This window comes from Theropithecus gelada, chromosome 13 (genome assembly GCF_003255815.1).
Source record: "Theropithecus gelada isolate Dixy chromosome 13, Tgel_1.0, whole genome shotgun sequence".
Taxonomy (NCBI): domain Eukaryota; kingdom Metazoa; phylum Chordata; class Mammalia; order Primates; family Cercopithecidae; genus Theropithecus; species Theropithecus gelada.
The window spans coordinates 100,739,878-100,756,416 of record NC_037681.1 but is presented as its reverse complement, the minus strand read 5'-3'; the positions used below and the strand labels follow the sequence as shown (position 1 = coordinate 100,756,416).

The 16,539-nt window shown below is 40.4% G+C and overlaps 1 protein-coding gene across 6 annotated transcripts in view; it reads right to left on the bottom strand.

Moving 5' to 3' along the window:
• CTNNA2 (catenin alpha 2) overlaps positions 1-16,539 on the bottom strand; it is a 1,475,417-nt gene that overhangs the window by 792,001 nt on the left and 666,877 nt on the right. For all 6 annotated transcript variants that reach the window (XM_025354028.1, XM_025354027.1, XM_025354025.1 and 3 more), the window contains one exon: positions 11,261-11,427. In XM_025354028.1, coding sequence (XP_025209813.1) covers positions 11,261-11,427 — 167 coding nt within the window. The remainder of the gene's footprint in view (positions 1-11,260; positions 11,428-16,539) is intronic.

The following is a 16,539-nucleotide window of genomic DNA, read 5'->3' as shown; positions in this document are numbered from 1 at the left end:
TCTGCCTCCTAAATTCAAGCCATTCTCCTTCCTTAGCCTCCATAGTAGCTGGGACTACAGGTGCCCGCCACCATGCCCGGCTAAATTTTTTTTTCTTTTTTTAATATTTTTAGTAGAGACGGGGTTTCACCGTGTTAGCCAGGATGGTCTTGATCTCCTGACCTCGTAATCCACCCACCTCGGCCTCCCAAAGTGCTGGGATTACAGACGTGAGCCACTGCGCCCGGCCTAAAGGGATTATAGTTTTAAGCTGAGTTTATACCTCTCCATCCAATGGAAAGAGGAAATATTGTTTCCTTGAAAGCAAGTGAATTTGAAGTTTTGTTGCTACCTGACTGACAGGGACTTAGCGGACTCCTTCACCACAATATCTTAATTTTAGCTAATTGTATCCACAGATGGGATAACTTAAAGGTTTACCAATTGTGGATTTTTCACACCATATTGAAGTTAACATCATTGTGGAGGGGAGAAAAATACTTCTCAAAACTTAAATTATTTATAAAGGAATTTTGATGCTATACCACTAAGGTGGTATCAGTTGGAGTGGAATGGGGGTGGACAGGATGATGGCAAGCACACTGCCCTACCAATGTGCCATGCTTCCAAATCCCCACAAACTGTCTCCCTGAACTTTTCCATAGTAGCATTGGACCTGAATTGTGAATTCCATCAAAATTCCTTTATAAATAAGTTTTGAGAAGTATTATTCTCCCCTCCACAATGATCTTAACTTCAATATGGTGTGAAAAATTCCACAATTGGTAAACCTTTAAGTTATCCCATCTGTGGATACAATTAACTAAAATTAAGATATTGTGGTGAAGGAGTCCGCTAAGTCCCTGTCAGTCAGATAGCATCTTTATAGAAATAATTTCATCAGTGGAAATAGCCAAGAACACGGTCCTGAGTGAATAAAGCACAAGACAGACATGTTTTTGGAAAATCAACTGTTCTTAAACATGAAGGGAGTCTGATAGAGGCCCCCAACTAGTTCCATTTCCTGAGAGAGGAATGGAGCGCTAAGGCAGCTTTGAAAGAAAGAAGAATGAGAAATGCAGGAAATACTTGGGCAGCATTCAGATAGACTCTTGCTTAATTTTGGGCAAATTAAAGGGCATTATACAGACAGTGCATTGTTTGACAATTCTGAAACACAAATGACAACTACAATGGCTGAAAATAGCCATAGATTATATTAACTCAAATCTGAACTTAATTGAGGCTTGACACAATCACAAAGGTGGCTAATTTCACTTCCTTATCAAGTGCACTAAGCAAAGGAAAAGAATATGTATCTAAGCCAGTAATAATGAATATCATCAAGTCTTTTGTCCCAGAGATATGTAATACCATTCAATTTACCAAATAGGCTAACTCCTTTTAGTAAGGAAAGAGTGGTAGCAAGCAAAGGAAGTAATTTGGAATGATACTGGTGGCGGGGGTTGAGAGGGAGGTTAATCTAGATGCCACATAATGCTTATGTGCTGGATTGGGAAATTTAAGTTTCCATTCTCAATTTCTATGGAAAGCATGCATCTTCTTTTTTTTATAATTATAAAAATAAGAAATGATGATGTAACTCCTCAATGTTAGTCATTCTCAATTCCTATTAGGCTCTAATAGTGCTCATGTGAAAAAGGAAGTACAGTTGAAAAAGGAACTGTCATGTGTTCGGTTTTTTAGGCACTCAAGTCAAATCGTATTTTATGGTATGGAAAGGCACTTTTAAAACATTTTTATAGTTTAATGAGAATCTCGTACCTAAATCTTTGAAACACCAAAATCAATGGTGTTGCACATTCTAATAGATTTATAATCATCTTAACTTGGCTATCAACAGCATCATTGAAAGGACAGTTCTTGGCAGCTAATTTGTTCCTGCTGCTTATTTGAGATGTAAATCCCTTCTCGGGACATAAAAACTGGTTTCAGGGAAGAGCAAAATAATTATCTCAGAGGGAGCTAAATTCTGGATTTGTTTTCTAATATATATAAAACAGGCTTCTTATCGGCTGTTAATCAGACCAATTTGGAATATTTATTTTACAGTGTTACACATAACTTATTTTCTCAGTGGTTTTCTCTGAAGAATCTAGATGCCAGTTTTAATTTGTTCTTATAATTCAATAAAATATTTCTCCAAAGAAACACCAAGCAAGAATGGGTCTTTCCGTGTAAAGGTAAACTTAGTTAGATGCAGTTTGAATCCAGAAGGATCTAAGAAGTCTAAAAGTTCTCATAAAGAATCATGGGGGCAGAATCTGTCCAAGGTCCCACAGAAATAAAGGAAATGGAACCAAAGTCTGGAATATGGGCACACACTGCTAGTAGACAGATGAGAGATGGAGATGGATGGATGGATTGATGGATGGATGGATGGATGGATGGATGGATGGATGGATGGATGGATGGATAGATGGATAGACAGATGGACGGATAAGATAGACAGATTAGATAGATAGATGATTGATAGGTGATAGATAGAATATTGAAGGGACATAGAAAAAGAAGAAAAAACAAGTTTAGTGAACAGACACTACTGACAATTCAAAATTAATATAAAAATTAAGTCTTTATTTTTGAACAGTCAAGGATTTTGAACAGTCAAGGATCTTTTGTTCTTTCCGGGCAGCTAGAGAAAGAAAATTGACTCCTATGGGCCAAACAAATACCTTGCTCTCAAACATTAACTGTTCATGGAGGAGTTAAAGACTGCCAGTTGAACAAAGAGCAGAAGATACAGAAGAAGAGCAGGGGACACTTTAACCAAGATACACCTGTGTGGGCCCCAGCATGAAGAATGTTAAATACAACTGTGTGATCAGATTGGTCTGGATTTGAATCCCAACGATGTCCTTGGCAAGCTCTGTGATCCAGGGCAAGCTACTTCACCTCTCCAATCCTCACATCTTCATTAATAAAATGAGGATAATAATGTCTACACACTATGCACAGGTTTTGTGAGAATTAAAGGAGGTAATAAATGCAAAACATCAAATGCTTAGCAAAATGTACGGCAAGCATGAGGGGCTCATTAAATAGAGATACCAACTCGCTGCATGGGGGAAAAATGCCTTAATAATTTTGAAGATGAAAATTTCTGTCTTACTCTTGCAAAGTCCGCATATGACAGGGGCGCTGGGAGGACTAGAAAGAAAGCTGCAGAGAAACTACAGGCAGTGGGCTGCCTAGTGATGGCTCTAAGAAGGACACTGGTGTCAACGGCTGAGCCCTTTGATAAGGGGGAAGTTTGGAAGACTCTTATGTCCTGGATTGGGAAATGATTTCTAATGAGCTGACATAAAGGGATCGCTCAGAGGCAACTGTCATACCCTTTCCCGTTAAACATGCCCTCTTAATCTTGGACATTACAGCCAGCCATTCTTCTCCCACTGACCAGGCTGGGCTTATAAACACCAAAGCCAGAACTCTTTGCTGAACCATATATTTTTGTCCTTAATATTTATAACCAGTGAATAGATAAAGCTGAAAAGACTGACACTTCTAGAAAAGACACTAACCCACTAAAACCCAATTTAGTGGGTTAAGAAATTGTTTTCAGAACTTGTCACTTACAACTCTTAAAATCTTGGCCTTCTCACAGGCCTGTTCAAAATAGCCTGTACCCCCATTCCTAAAGCAAGCCTGTCCCTATTATTTAGTCTAGAACTGTGTCATATTGTTTGAGATAGTTAGTAAATCAGTGTCTAATTTTCCTGGTTGAAACTTTACTTATTTACTTCAATATAAAAAAGCAGCCCTATAATTTATTTATTCATTAAGTATTTATGCAGAATCTACCATGAGGTCAGCATCTGGGGATGGGATAGTGTGGAACTGAGTCGTCTGATACATCCCCGCCCGCACTGTGTGTTCCGGTTCCCTGTAGAAAATTGCTGGCCATTCCATTACTAGAAATCATTTTTGTTATGATAACCATTTCTGTTTGGACAGACTGACCCCATTCCAGGGTTTTACTATTGATACCTAAGTTGACTGGATTTTAAGTGACACTGACAAAACTATTTAATGGATCATATGTAAATCTCTTGTTAGAGTCTACTTTTACAGGGAAATTTAAAAATCTCTATCTTGGAAAAGGAGTTGGCCAAATGCATGAAAGAATGAATGCATGTAAGACCCGCCATCTAACTACTGTACTTTTTTAATCATATACTCTGGTATGGCCATTGGTGTCTCAGCATTATCATACTTTATATTTCTGCCCCATAAGGATACGTTGGTCTTCTTGATTAAATTGTGTCTTTCCTTGTCAACAAGGGAAGAAAAAAATGATTTCATCAAAAGCAAAGAACGATCACATGCTAGCGTCACTGATGTTTAAAGTGTCTTGTTAAACAAAGTACAATTTAGTTTATTATATATTTCCGAAGTTATTTTCAGTTTGTGCAAAAAACAGACCCCAGTGTCACTGAGTTCTTATGATATACAAGACAGTGTTCTAAATGGCTTGCATCTATCTTATTTAGTCCCAAAAAACAGCTCTTCGAATTTGATACTTTTCTTATTCCCATATGCTTATCCAGTAGAGACTGAAATCAGAGCAGAGGAGTTGTATAACCTGTCAGAAGTCTCACAGCAAGTAAGTATAGGAGCCTGGATTTGAGCCCAGGTAGTTTGCTCCAGAGCCCATACTCAATTTCTGAGCTATGCTGCATTGATTTTTCAGAAAGAGTGAGTTTCTAAAGCCTTGCCCCATATGATTAGTCTCCAGGTTCTATTCACTCTACCTCTATATCCTGAGTATCTGTAAAATCTACCTCTTTTTCACAATATGCACTGCCATTGCCTTAGCCAGCTTTTCATTCATTAACGGGCATGGATAACTTCAATAGTCTCTTTATGTGTCCCTCTTCTAATTCCTTCTCCACGCTGCTACCGAAATTACTTTTCTAAATCACTAAGCTGAATCAAATTCTTAGCACTACTCAATGGCTCCCCGTAATCTATACATAGAGTGCAAACTAATTATCATGTGATCCAAGACCCTCCATAGCCTGGATCTCTCTGTTTAACTTGTTATTGCCTCTCCCCGCCTTGCCCACTATGCTTCAACAATAGAATCACTGGTGTTTCAAACACTCCAAGACTCCTCTCTTAATCTCATGCCTTTATTCTTTCCTTGCTTCGTAAAGCTCTCTGTAGTTGAAATCTGTTGCCTAATCTGAATCTGTTATCTCCCTTCTTATGGTAATAGAACCCTATTTTCCTTCAGTAACATGCTCTTTTCCTGCATAGGCTATTAAATCCAAATTTACCTTTTCTGCTTGTGCTGTGCAACTATAGATGGGCCCCTGAAATATTACTCCTTTCCCAGCTGGTCTGATATTAAGCTTTGTCAGTGGAGAGTGTTGCGTAGATGCTGCCAGAGGAAAGGGTTTGGTTCCTGGTTCTGGTGTGCTCCTTCAACAGGCTCCCGCAGCAGGGGAAGCTTCTCCAGCACCAGGCGGCCAGCAGCTTCCCCTCAGTATGCCCCGCTGGGCAATTCTGTAGCAGAATGCCTCCAGTGAGACACCCTTCCATGAGCAGCTTTCCTCAGCAATTCAAAGGGCAGATTTCTAGCAAGCTCCATTATACTGTGTGGCACCTTAGTGACTCCTTTGTCATCAAGTGACAAAAGGCCACACCCTCCAACAACAACTGGATCTCAGGCTTGGTAGGGTGGGGTCCTCCCTAGACTGCCCTATGCCAGCCCCAGGGGTAGCAGCGTCTCCTCATATCTGCCATTCCCATAGTCCTTAGCGTTCTCGTCATTTCTTATAAGCTAATCCCTTGTTATTACAAACTGCTATTAGAGTTAAGAATTATTTAAACGTTCCCTGTTTAAATGACTGCGTGGTTGTGTTCTCATCATTGGACAGAATGATTCATCCCCCAACTCTTCGATGGGGCCAACTCTTTCCAGTTATCCCCAACTTTCAGCCCCCAGGTTGGACTTGAGACTCTGACTTATTGAATCTAGGCCCAGCCATAGGTTCGAGGAGAGGCAAACCTCATTTAGTTCAATGAGACCCAATCTTGAGACCTCCCTCTCCCAACCACATCATCCTTTCTCATATTATCCTAAATTGTGCAGCAATACAATATGGTTAAACTGATCCCATTTCTAGCTTGGGGTGAGCAAACAGCAGGAGTCCTGACCATGTTAACTAAGAAATAGTCTAAATAATTAACTCAGAGATATGCACATGACTGAGAGATCAACTGTGCCTAATAAGATTGTAGAACTTTTTTTTTTTAGAGCTATCAGGAAAGAGAATTTCCTCTTTTGTGCTATCTTTAGTCTAAGATCATGCAACATTCAAAACGGTTGGCAAGTGCTTTGAGACTATGAAGCCCCCTATAAGGGGCTACAGAGAACAGAGTCCTCAGTGAGGAGGACAAAGAAAGAAAAACCTGGTCTTTGTCATGCTTTTGCACCTTGATCAAGCTTTGCCTGAAGCTGTTACCTCTGGACTTTTAATTTGGTAAGCCAAAATATTCCCTTTTCAAAAAACTAGGTAGAATTAGGTTTTCTGTTATTTACGAAAGAAAGCATCATAATTATATGTTCCTTCTGGGTGAGACTACAGCAATATGCACCCTTTCCTAACATGCATTGCACTCTATGCTAATGTCCTAATATCTCCCCAGTAGCCTGTAAGGTTTTGAAGGCAGGAGCCTAGTCTTATTCACCCTTGAAGTAATACATCTTGGCACAGTGTTTTGCCTATGGTCAGCACCTAATAAGTAGTTCTTAAACGTATAATTGAATAAATAAATAAATAATGAACAATGCAGCTGCATGAAGCTAATATCATGATGGCTATGACAGAAAAGATATGCTAAAAACCTGGGCCATATTTTCTGCATTTATAATGAGAGACAAGGCTATTTTATAATACCAATTGACTGTTGTTATTCAAACACAAGAGCCACATTAGAACTTCAGGACTAAACAGCAGACTTGAGAAATAATACACTACTGAGGCTGCATGAGGCTATTTGATGCTAAACTCACAAAGTGACAGTTAATGTTAAGATCATCATGTCTCACCAATGCCCCCCTCCGCCCACCACATTAGAACAGCAGCAATATATTTGACCTCTGGTAGCCACTAAGGAAACTTGACTTCTTGAGAAGCTAAGGGTTGCTATTTTCTATCTTGCTATTCCATTTTCTAGAGAGAAATTATCAAATATTGAAGAACATCATTATCCCAGGATCTAGCCTGAGGATAGAAAGAAGGTGATTGTTTTCCCTGACATACACATCTAGATGAGTTTATGTGTTATGCTATCGCTCATGCTAATAATTGACAATATAATCTGATTACATTAGTTCAGAGCCCGGGGAAAATAAATGTCCCTCTTCATGATCACTGATTGACATGCAGCATTCCTTTAAAATTCCAGGATGCCACATATCAACTTAACACACTGACAATGTGAACTGATTGCAGGATATTCCAGGTATCTGGCTAGGAAATCATTTGCCAGCAGCCTCAACAATAAAATTGATTATAAATCAGTATTTTTAATTCATGTTTGAAATGTAAATGATTACTTTAGCTTTACTCAGGAGCATTAAATTCTCGCTTGGGTGCTAAGTGGGCACTAGAACTCTAAGTCACCTACTGTTCTATCACTATCCTCCTGAATTTAAAATAACAGCAGCAGCAAAAGCCTTTTGCAGTCATGTGAATCTTTAATATAATATACTCAAAGAGAACTCAATATTAAAGTACCACAAATACTTGCATGATAGCACAAGTAGCAAACAAGTAGCATAACTTGAGCACTAAGATATCTATGTGTTATCTGAGAAGAACTTCTCAGTAGCCATATACATTTAAGTTTCTAAACATAATTGTCAAGTAGCAAAATGCAGAGACCTACACAGTGCCAAGCCACATGACCTTGGCAGGACTCCTAATCCGTCACTCATTTTTAGAGGCTGAACAACATTTGCCCATGATTACTTAAGTGACTATTCTTCATCAACCTGGCGAACTGCTAATGAAAAAACATGAATATAAGTTGCTGCGAAAAAAGGTAATTCTCTCCATGTTCCTCCAAGTTACTCAGAGATGAGAAAAATTAACATCTGGAAAGAATGCAAATAAAACTTTGACATATGGCCTAAAAGATAAAAAGATAAAAAGTAGAATATTCTGTGTAACACTTAAAGGTAAAAGAGATATGTAGCAGTTAACACAGCAGGAGGCTGTAGTCTCACTACAGGGTATTACTCAATCTGAACCCTACTAGAAAACCAGAGTCACTACTTTACTCTTATGAGAAAGCAACCGTCACTCTTTTCTTTCTCATCTATGTTTTACCATCCAGGTGGTAAAGAAACTCATTGTTTATTTAAAAAATCCTTGAGAAAGGTGTAAATGTTTTCTAACTTGCTTCATCAAAACACGTAAAGATATTTGATATGTTCTTCATCCTGCGTTACAGAAAAACAAATAAATAGAAGCTTGCAGACAATACATTTCTTTATCAGTCTTGAGAAGATACGCTTCTGCGCAAAAGAACTGACATACTACTGAGTAGAACTATGTGCTACGTTTGTTTGCAATGAATTACTGACATACTCTCTTTTTTTTGGCGGGGGGGGGGGGCGTGGGTAGCGGCAAGAGCTCATGAGAGAAAACACCTGACAGCACCAGGAACTGTAGTTCCTCATTTGCTCCACAAGATAGCAACATTCCACCACAGCTGTTTGCTACAGACGCTGCGCTCTAAGTAGAACAAATGTGTTATTTAGTCTACAATCATTTTTAATTTTACTACTGACAGTCTGACAGGACTACTTAATATTGCCAGGTTGACCTTTCCATGATTTTGTGCTAAATCTTTTTTTTTTTTTTTTTTAACTTCCCTTACTCGGCTCTGTGGAGAAGAGATTGCAATTGATTCCCCATTACATTAGGCTTCTGTGATCTGATGAGCCAACGGCACTAGTCAAAACAGGTGGGCTGAGAGGCAGGACTGCAGGAGGCAACTGGTACCACACGTGGCGTCATCGCCCTGGATTTATCACGCTTTTCGAGTGTGGAGTGTAGGCAGTTCAGCAAGGATATTCAGCCCATCATCACTCCCTGACAGTTGCTGACAGGGCCTTCCACAGCACAGCAAACAATGACATGTGAGATGGAAGGTTAATTTTTTTAGGTTCAGTCCTATTATTTCCTTGCTGGGGTAAAGGAAGATTGTCCTTCTGTGGAAAGACTTATCTTAAAACATTGCCTTTGAAGACTAACTAGGCTCTAAGGGAAAGATAACAAAACCTTTCTTCCAACATGCTTGAGAAGTAAGTTTTGTGTAACTGAAAAGATGCATATAACAGAGATGGGCTGGAGGAACGGCAGCCAGTATGGCAGCCTACAAGTGGTTCCAGTGATCTTACACTCCCTACTCAGCTGCCATTGACGGGACACTCACTTTGTGCCATTCTCTGGGATAAGTGCTTCATAGGAATCATCCCCATTCAAACCTCCCCACCACCCTGAAGGCTGCACTACCATTAGCCCCACTTTAACAGATGAGATATCTCAGATTTACCTGGTAGGTTGCCACACAGATGGTAAGTGATACCAAACCAAGATTAAACCCAGATAGTCTGACTCCAGCAGCTAAATAGTTAATTATAGTACTGTACTGCCCTTCAACAGCCTCTGAAATAGGTAAAGTCTCTCCTCAAACTGCTCACCTCATCCAATTTCAAGAGCCTTTCCTGGCTTTGCAGAACCCATTCCCTGAAAAATTCCTAAGAAAAAACAAAACGAACAAACAAACAAAACTTCCACGCAGTTTCTTGGTGTCCCTTGCTCCTCAGGAACCTGTATACAAGCCATAAAGAGATATGCTTCCTTTATGTCTATGACCTCGGAACTCAGACTGTAGGTGTTGGAATTTGAGGCCTTTCATATTTTTCCAGAATTTATATAAAACTTGGAAATCTTGGCTACTTTATTGGGGCCAGCTTGTGTAGAAGATCCTGCCCAAGGTTTTTTGACAGAGAATAGTTATGATTTAAGTAATTTCTTGGTGATTCCTCCTACTGAACAAACCTGAGCTCAATGGTGAGGTGAGAACAGGCTCTCGTTATTCATTTCCTATCTCCCCTGGCCCCTCCTCATAACCTGCTTTCACTGACAAAGAAAATAAGACAGGAAGATTGGCTGATAGGAAACATGATAATCCAGGAATGCCCAGGACAGTAGGGGAACCAACAAGCAATTGGTTGGTTCTCCAAAAAGGAAAATGTGGCTTGCATCTCATCATCTAAGGACCCTGCAATCAGTCCAGAGTTGGTGCCAATTGTTCAGGAATCATATTTCAATGAGGGTATGGTATAGGGATTCTCTAAGCAGAGGCCATATTGCCAAGCAGCTAAGTTACATCATCTTTGTTAAAGTGTTGAACCATCCTTGTTGCAACTAGATACCAATCAGCAAATAGGAAAACAGAAAAAGACCAGAAAAGGACTGGGGAAAAACAGAAAAGGACTGGGGAGGTAGCCTTAATCACTATTCCATTAAAATTTGTGATGAGAGCAGGGCTTCACTTCTATTAGGAAACAAAAGAATTAAAAGAAACCATGAAAAGCAAGGCACATATAATGGTGTTCTATGGGTTAGTGGGATAAGCATGTGTCCACCCAGAGAACCAATCCAGATATTTTTAGATGCCAGGCTTGGTGAAACCAGATTGACTTTAGCTATGGGAAATGTGAATGGGGCCCCTTTTCATTGCCAATATACGGTTCAAACTCCATATATCTACAAGAGAGCAAGGCTAGAGTAGATAGCAAAATATATTCAACATGTAATCCACAGTAAGCTGGGCACAGGTGGTCAGCTACTCAGCAGAGCTGACCCCAACCTGAACTATCACATGGAACAACATTGCTCTGAATCTTGAGACAGAACAAAGGCAGGTCCACCCCATCTAGCCTCTGTAGCCTAAAGAATGTACTGTTACACACTCCAGGAAGTAAGAAGAAATCTAAACTCTCAGCTTTTAGGAAAAAAATGATAATTCAAGTGAGTCTTACAAAACTCTTTGAATATATTATTGAATATAATTTTATTATTCGAAAAAGTTGGGGGTGGGCGCCACATGGGTAGGTAACGAAGTGATCTGGTGAGCAATGAAACATCTAGAGTAGAGGCCAGAGACATAATACACATGGTCAAGATTGCCACTCACATAAAGAAAGTTTTGATAAGTTCTACATACGTACAATTTTCAGATGGGATAAAAGTCTCATGACATCTGCCATGTCCGCCAGGATGAGTAAGCGTGTCACCGCGGAGAGCAAAGCCCTTGCCGCCCGCACCATGGTGCCGCGCTTTACCGACGAGCATGGGTCATCAGCAAACTCGGAGGAGGCGATGCGCATCGTCTCACCTGGAAGACAGACACGGAGAGGCAGGTGGGTAGACAAGAAGCTTAGAGGCTGGCCATCCTAAAGATCTGGGAATGGACAATTACTGTTTTAATTGCAAAACTCTGATGACCAGGTGGTATTTCTGCCACCTCTATTGCAGCAAAGAGCCCTTTGAGTCAAGTACATCAGTACATGTGGATAAGTGCTGTGTACCAAACAAGGTGCTCATTTCACACTGAAGTATGAAGTCATGCTTTTGACATCAATAAGGAATATATTTAATTCCATTTGTCTAATAGTTGAGATGGATTTGCCTTGAGCTTAATCATCCTCTCTCCGCATTTGCCTTGGAACCAATGATACCAGGCAACTTACCATGCAACTCACTGAAGTTACTGACAGTTGAGGTACAAAGTTAATTGTTCCACAGAGAATTGAAAGTTAAGACCTTGGCCTCATTAACACTGTACTCTTAATTGAGCTAATCAGACAAGAACACCTCATAGAGGCACCCAAGATCCAATCTTCTAATCCTCTTAGTAACCTGTTTGCCAATATAGAGAACAATTAGAAGAGAACTGAACCAATTAAACAAATGTTTACTAAATACACACTTGTGTCAAATTATGTACTAGGCTCTGGGATTACAAAGTTGACTAAGAACATCCAGGCACAAGGAGTTCACAGTCTCACGAGTAAACAGGTATGTCGACACATAATCAGAATACAGTAATTAAGTGCCACAAGAGACAAGATTAAGAATGCAGGCAATGGAGAGAGGAGAAATATTTGCTCATTTAGTGGGAGACTGGGGGGAAGTTGTCCATTTTAATGGGATGCGAAAAGAAAGAGGTGTTCACCAGGAAAACAAAGGTGGGGAGGGGATGTCAGGCAGCATGAACACTCTGTGGGCTCTGAAGCCTGGAGCCCCGTGCTGAGTACAGAGACCTGCAGTTCTCTGGAAGGCCCCACCAGGAAGGGAGCTGGAGAAAGGCAGTAATGCCTGGAACACCATGTAAGAGGTTTGGACTGTACCTTCAGCAGGGTGGGAAGTTATAGTAATAGATTTTTATTTTTAGAAGATTATTTTAGTCATATTACATAAAATAAACTGGAGGGGAAGAAGACCAGGACAGAGAAATCAGTCAACAGGGTAAATGCAGTTTTAGTCTGAGAGAGCAGTAGTGAGATCTGGACCAAGGAGATGGGAGAGGAAGGGAGTACAAAATGCATCTGTGTGACGCAACCAACCAATCTAAGGGCTGATTAGATATGAAGACCAGACAAAAGGTTCAAGCTGATGATGAGGGCTGACATAGTACCAGAGTCAGGTATATATTTGCACCAAGGGACCCTGGAGTGGGAAACAAAGAGGTAATTAACAATGATTGAGACTGATAACCAATCAGTGTGTGAATATCCACTTTGGGGAGTGAAAACTGCGAGAAAGCACAAATGGAGCTTCATATAGCAGAGTATACACAGGGGTATAAAAGCATCAATAAACTTGAAGAACAAACAGTTAATATGACAGATTTTTTAACTCAAGATCAAACAATTTATTCAATTTTTACAGTAATGATTACTACTCACTAAGCAAAATCTACCTCATTTAAATAAAGCCAATGATAGCATGGAAAGTCTGTGCATCTTGTAATTAATCCTAAGTTATAAGAAAAAATAAAAATCACCTCTTACCATTTTATAGGCTAATCAGAATATAAAGTAATTCTCTCAGCTAGTGTGATAGTTATTTAAAAACTCACAGTGATACTTTTTATACTTGGGAATGTGGGCGTATAAGGAAATATATTGCACTGTTGGATTTTTTAAAGAGGCTACCATCTACAATAAGCATTTTATATTGCTAACCAGCTTAAGTCTTTTCCTAGGCACAAACAAATAGTTTGATATATAACAACAACATGGGAGAAACTTAAAAGTTCATTACTCTAGTGGTACAGTGATGAATTTTCAAGATGTATGGTCCTAGAGCTCAATCCAAGTGTCCCATCCTTGCCACAGGGTTACACACATCTCCTCCTCTTGCCCCTCCTCCTCATAAATAAAAAGAGTCATTGGCAAATACCTGTGTGGTGGGGGGAAGAAAGCCACCTTTCCCCCACTTTATACAGTGGAGGTAGAAAGAACATTATACATCAAGGTAAATCCAACAAACTATTGAGAAACGCACCACAAGTAGAGCTAGACAAATTTGTGTAAGATACTAATAGATAAGTCAGTTACTGTTGAAATAGATCCACTTATTCAAGGGAAAGGGAGATTTATTCTGCACATGAACCCAGGTAGCTACATGGTTGATCCCAGTTCCTGCAGGTTAAATCAGTATGAGTCCTAGCATGGCTACGAGTAGGTCACTCAGGTAGGGCTATTGGCAGAACAGACAGCCCCAGGAGGAGAGGCCAGTCACACCCCTTCCCTGCAGGTGGAGCTTGTGCATTACTTGAGGAACCATGCCTAATCCAATATATTTTCAAGTTGAGATTGAACATTCGGAATGAACCAACATCATTCCAGAAGACAGGTCTTGCCAGAACGAGGGGCTCTGGAGGGCCCGGAAGGACTCCTTCCATCTGTCTTAGCAGCACCAACAGGCATCTGGCAGAAGCACTGGCACTTCATGCAGATGCCAACCATCTGGTCAGCAATACTGCTTCAAAGCTGATGGGTGACACGTGTCAGTGCAGAGCTCCTAGGTGGAGCTAATCAACCTGAGGCCCACAGCAGGCACCCCAAGAGTGGCTCAGCAGATGTCCATGAGAGGGAGACAGGGAAGAGACAGACAGGGAAGAGACAGACAGAGAGAGAGAGAGAAAGAAAGAGAGAGAGAAAGAGAGAGAGAGAGAGACCCACGTTTGAAAACGCCATCTGCCTTTCTGGATGGAAAACTCATACTAAATTCTGAGATTATTCTAAGATAAATAGAAGATGATTTCATTCAATGTAAATTAAACTAAAAGCTCATTTTAAGCAGATACAAATGATTTCATGTTGTTAAGGATTCCAAAGGAAAGGCAACCTCAAATCAGCTATAATTTTAATACGTCTTATGTTCCTGCAGCTTTAAGATTACTGAAGCAAACTGATAGGCAAGTTTATCAGGATAAAATTAGCTTACTTTCCCAGGAATGTAGAGAAAAGTGCTTTTTCTATAAGATTGAAATATTTCGCTAAGAAATAGCATGCATGAGTAAGAGGGAAGTGAAGAGAGGGTACAAGAGATCTGCCTGCTCCTTTTATATACATTCTTGTTCAATCCCATGTACTTGATTATAGATCTAACTCAGAGCAGCATTTCTACAGTAAAGCCTTTGATGTCCTCAAGCCACTACTACCTGCTGAAGAGAAGAAAAATTAACATTACCAAATAAGGGACCCAGGGAAAATAACAATTTTAACATGTATGTAGTGCTTCTATATAAAGGCTTATTATATAAGTATTGTTCTAAAAGCTTTACATGTATTAACTCAAGGATGAAAAAGGATAAACAAAGTCACACTGACCTGGGTTCAGATCTCGACTCCACCCCAACTATTACCAAATATGTGAGCTAGTGCTTATTCAACCTTTGTGTTTCAGTCTGGTCAACTGTGAAATGACAGGGAAAATAATGATAGCTGCCTCACAGACTGCCATGAGAGTTAAAATTAGAGATGATGCATTCAAACACCCAACATAGGGCCTTACCCATAAAGGGTAATCTTTATTCATTAATACCACTACTATCACAACCACTTCAAGCCTCCAAAATGGGGTAAGAAGAGTTGGTGAACTCCTGGTTACAGGTTTAAAAGTGTATGTTTTGGTTGGTTTCGCTTCTTGTGTTTCTTCCTTAGAAGCAAGACAATATATGCTCAATAAAAGTACTTACTGCTTGAAGATAGAATATATACAAAGAAATGGTGCTTGGCTTTTAAATCAGTGCTTATTCTGGTTCCTAGGCTACACTGAAAGCATTTGGATGAATACATAATTGTGCATCAGGTTGAGGTAAGATCAATTCAAATGTGGAATGATGCAGGCCAGTAATAATAAATACAAGAAAAAGATGGCATGGGCCGGGCATGATGACTCACGCCTGTAATCCCAGCACTTTGGAAGGCCAAGGTGGGTGGATGACCTGAGGCTGGGAGTTCAAGACCAGCCTGACCAACATGGAGAAACTCCATCTCTACTAAAAATACAAAATTAGCCGGGGGTAGTGGCGCATGCCTGTAATCCCAGCTACTCAGGAGGCTGAGGCAGGAGAATCGCTTGAACCTGGGAGGCGGAGGTTGCAGTGAGCTGAGATCATGCCACTGCACTCCAGCCTGGGCAACGAGAGCAAAACTCCGTCTCACAAAAAAAAAAAAAGAAGGAGAAAAGAAAAGTATGGCATGTGGAAGATAGAGCCTTAGCAATAAAAAAGTCAGGTAGGAATCAGGTCATGAACCAAAATGGCACAAATATCCTGTGCCTCATTCCTTGAAGGAGAGGCCTGCATGTAAGGTCAGCACTCTAAATGCTTGGCAACTGAACTGCTGAAAAACTGTGAGAAGTAAGGAAAAAGGTGTGGTGAAAAGCAAGATTCAGAGAGTGCTAGGTGAAGAAGATGAAAACCTCAGAATTGTTGATGATTTTAGAGGCTGAAGAGGATTTGACTCATCTTTTTTATCCAGCCTGGTCAACACAGTGAGACCCTATCTCCACAAAAAATTTAAACAATCAAATTGCCAGAGCAGTCCCTGCTACTCTAGAGGCTGAGGCAGGAGGACGGCTTAAGCACAGGAGTTTGAGGCTGCAATGAGCTATCATTGCACCACTGCACTCCAGTTTGTGTGACTGAGTGAGACATGTCTCAAAAAAACAAAACAAGGTGCAGTGGCTCACGCCTGTAATCCCAGCACTTTGGGAGGCCGAGGTGGGTGGATCACTTGAGGTCAGGAGTTCGAGACTAGTCTGGCCAACATGGTGAAAGCATGTCTCTACCAAAAATACAAAAAATTAGCCGGGCGTGGTGGCAGGTGCCTATAGTCCCAGCTACTAGGGAGGCTGAGGCAGAAGAATTGCTTGAATCTAGGAAGTAGAGGTTGCAGTGAGCCGAGATTTCACCATTGCACTCAGCCTGGGC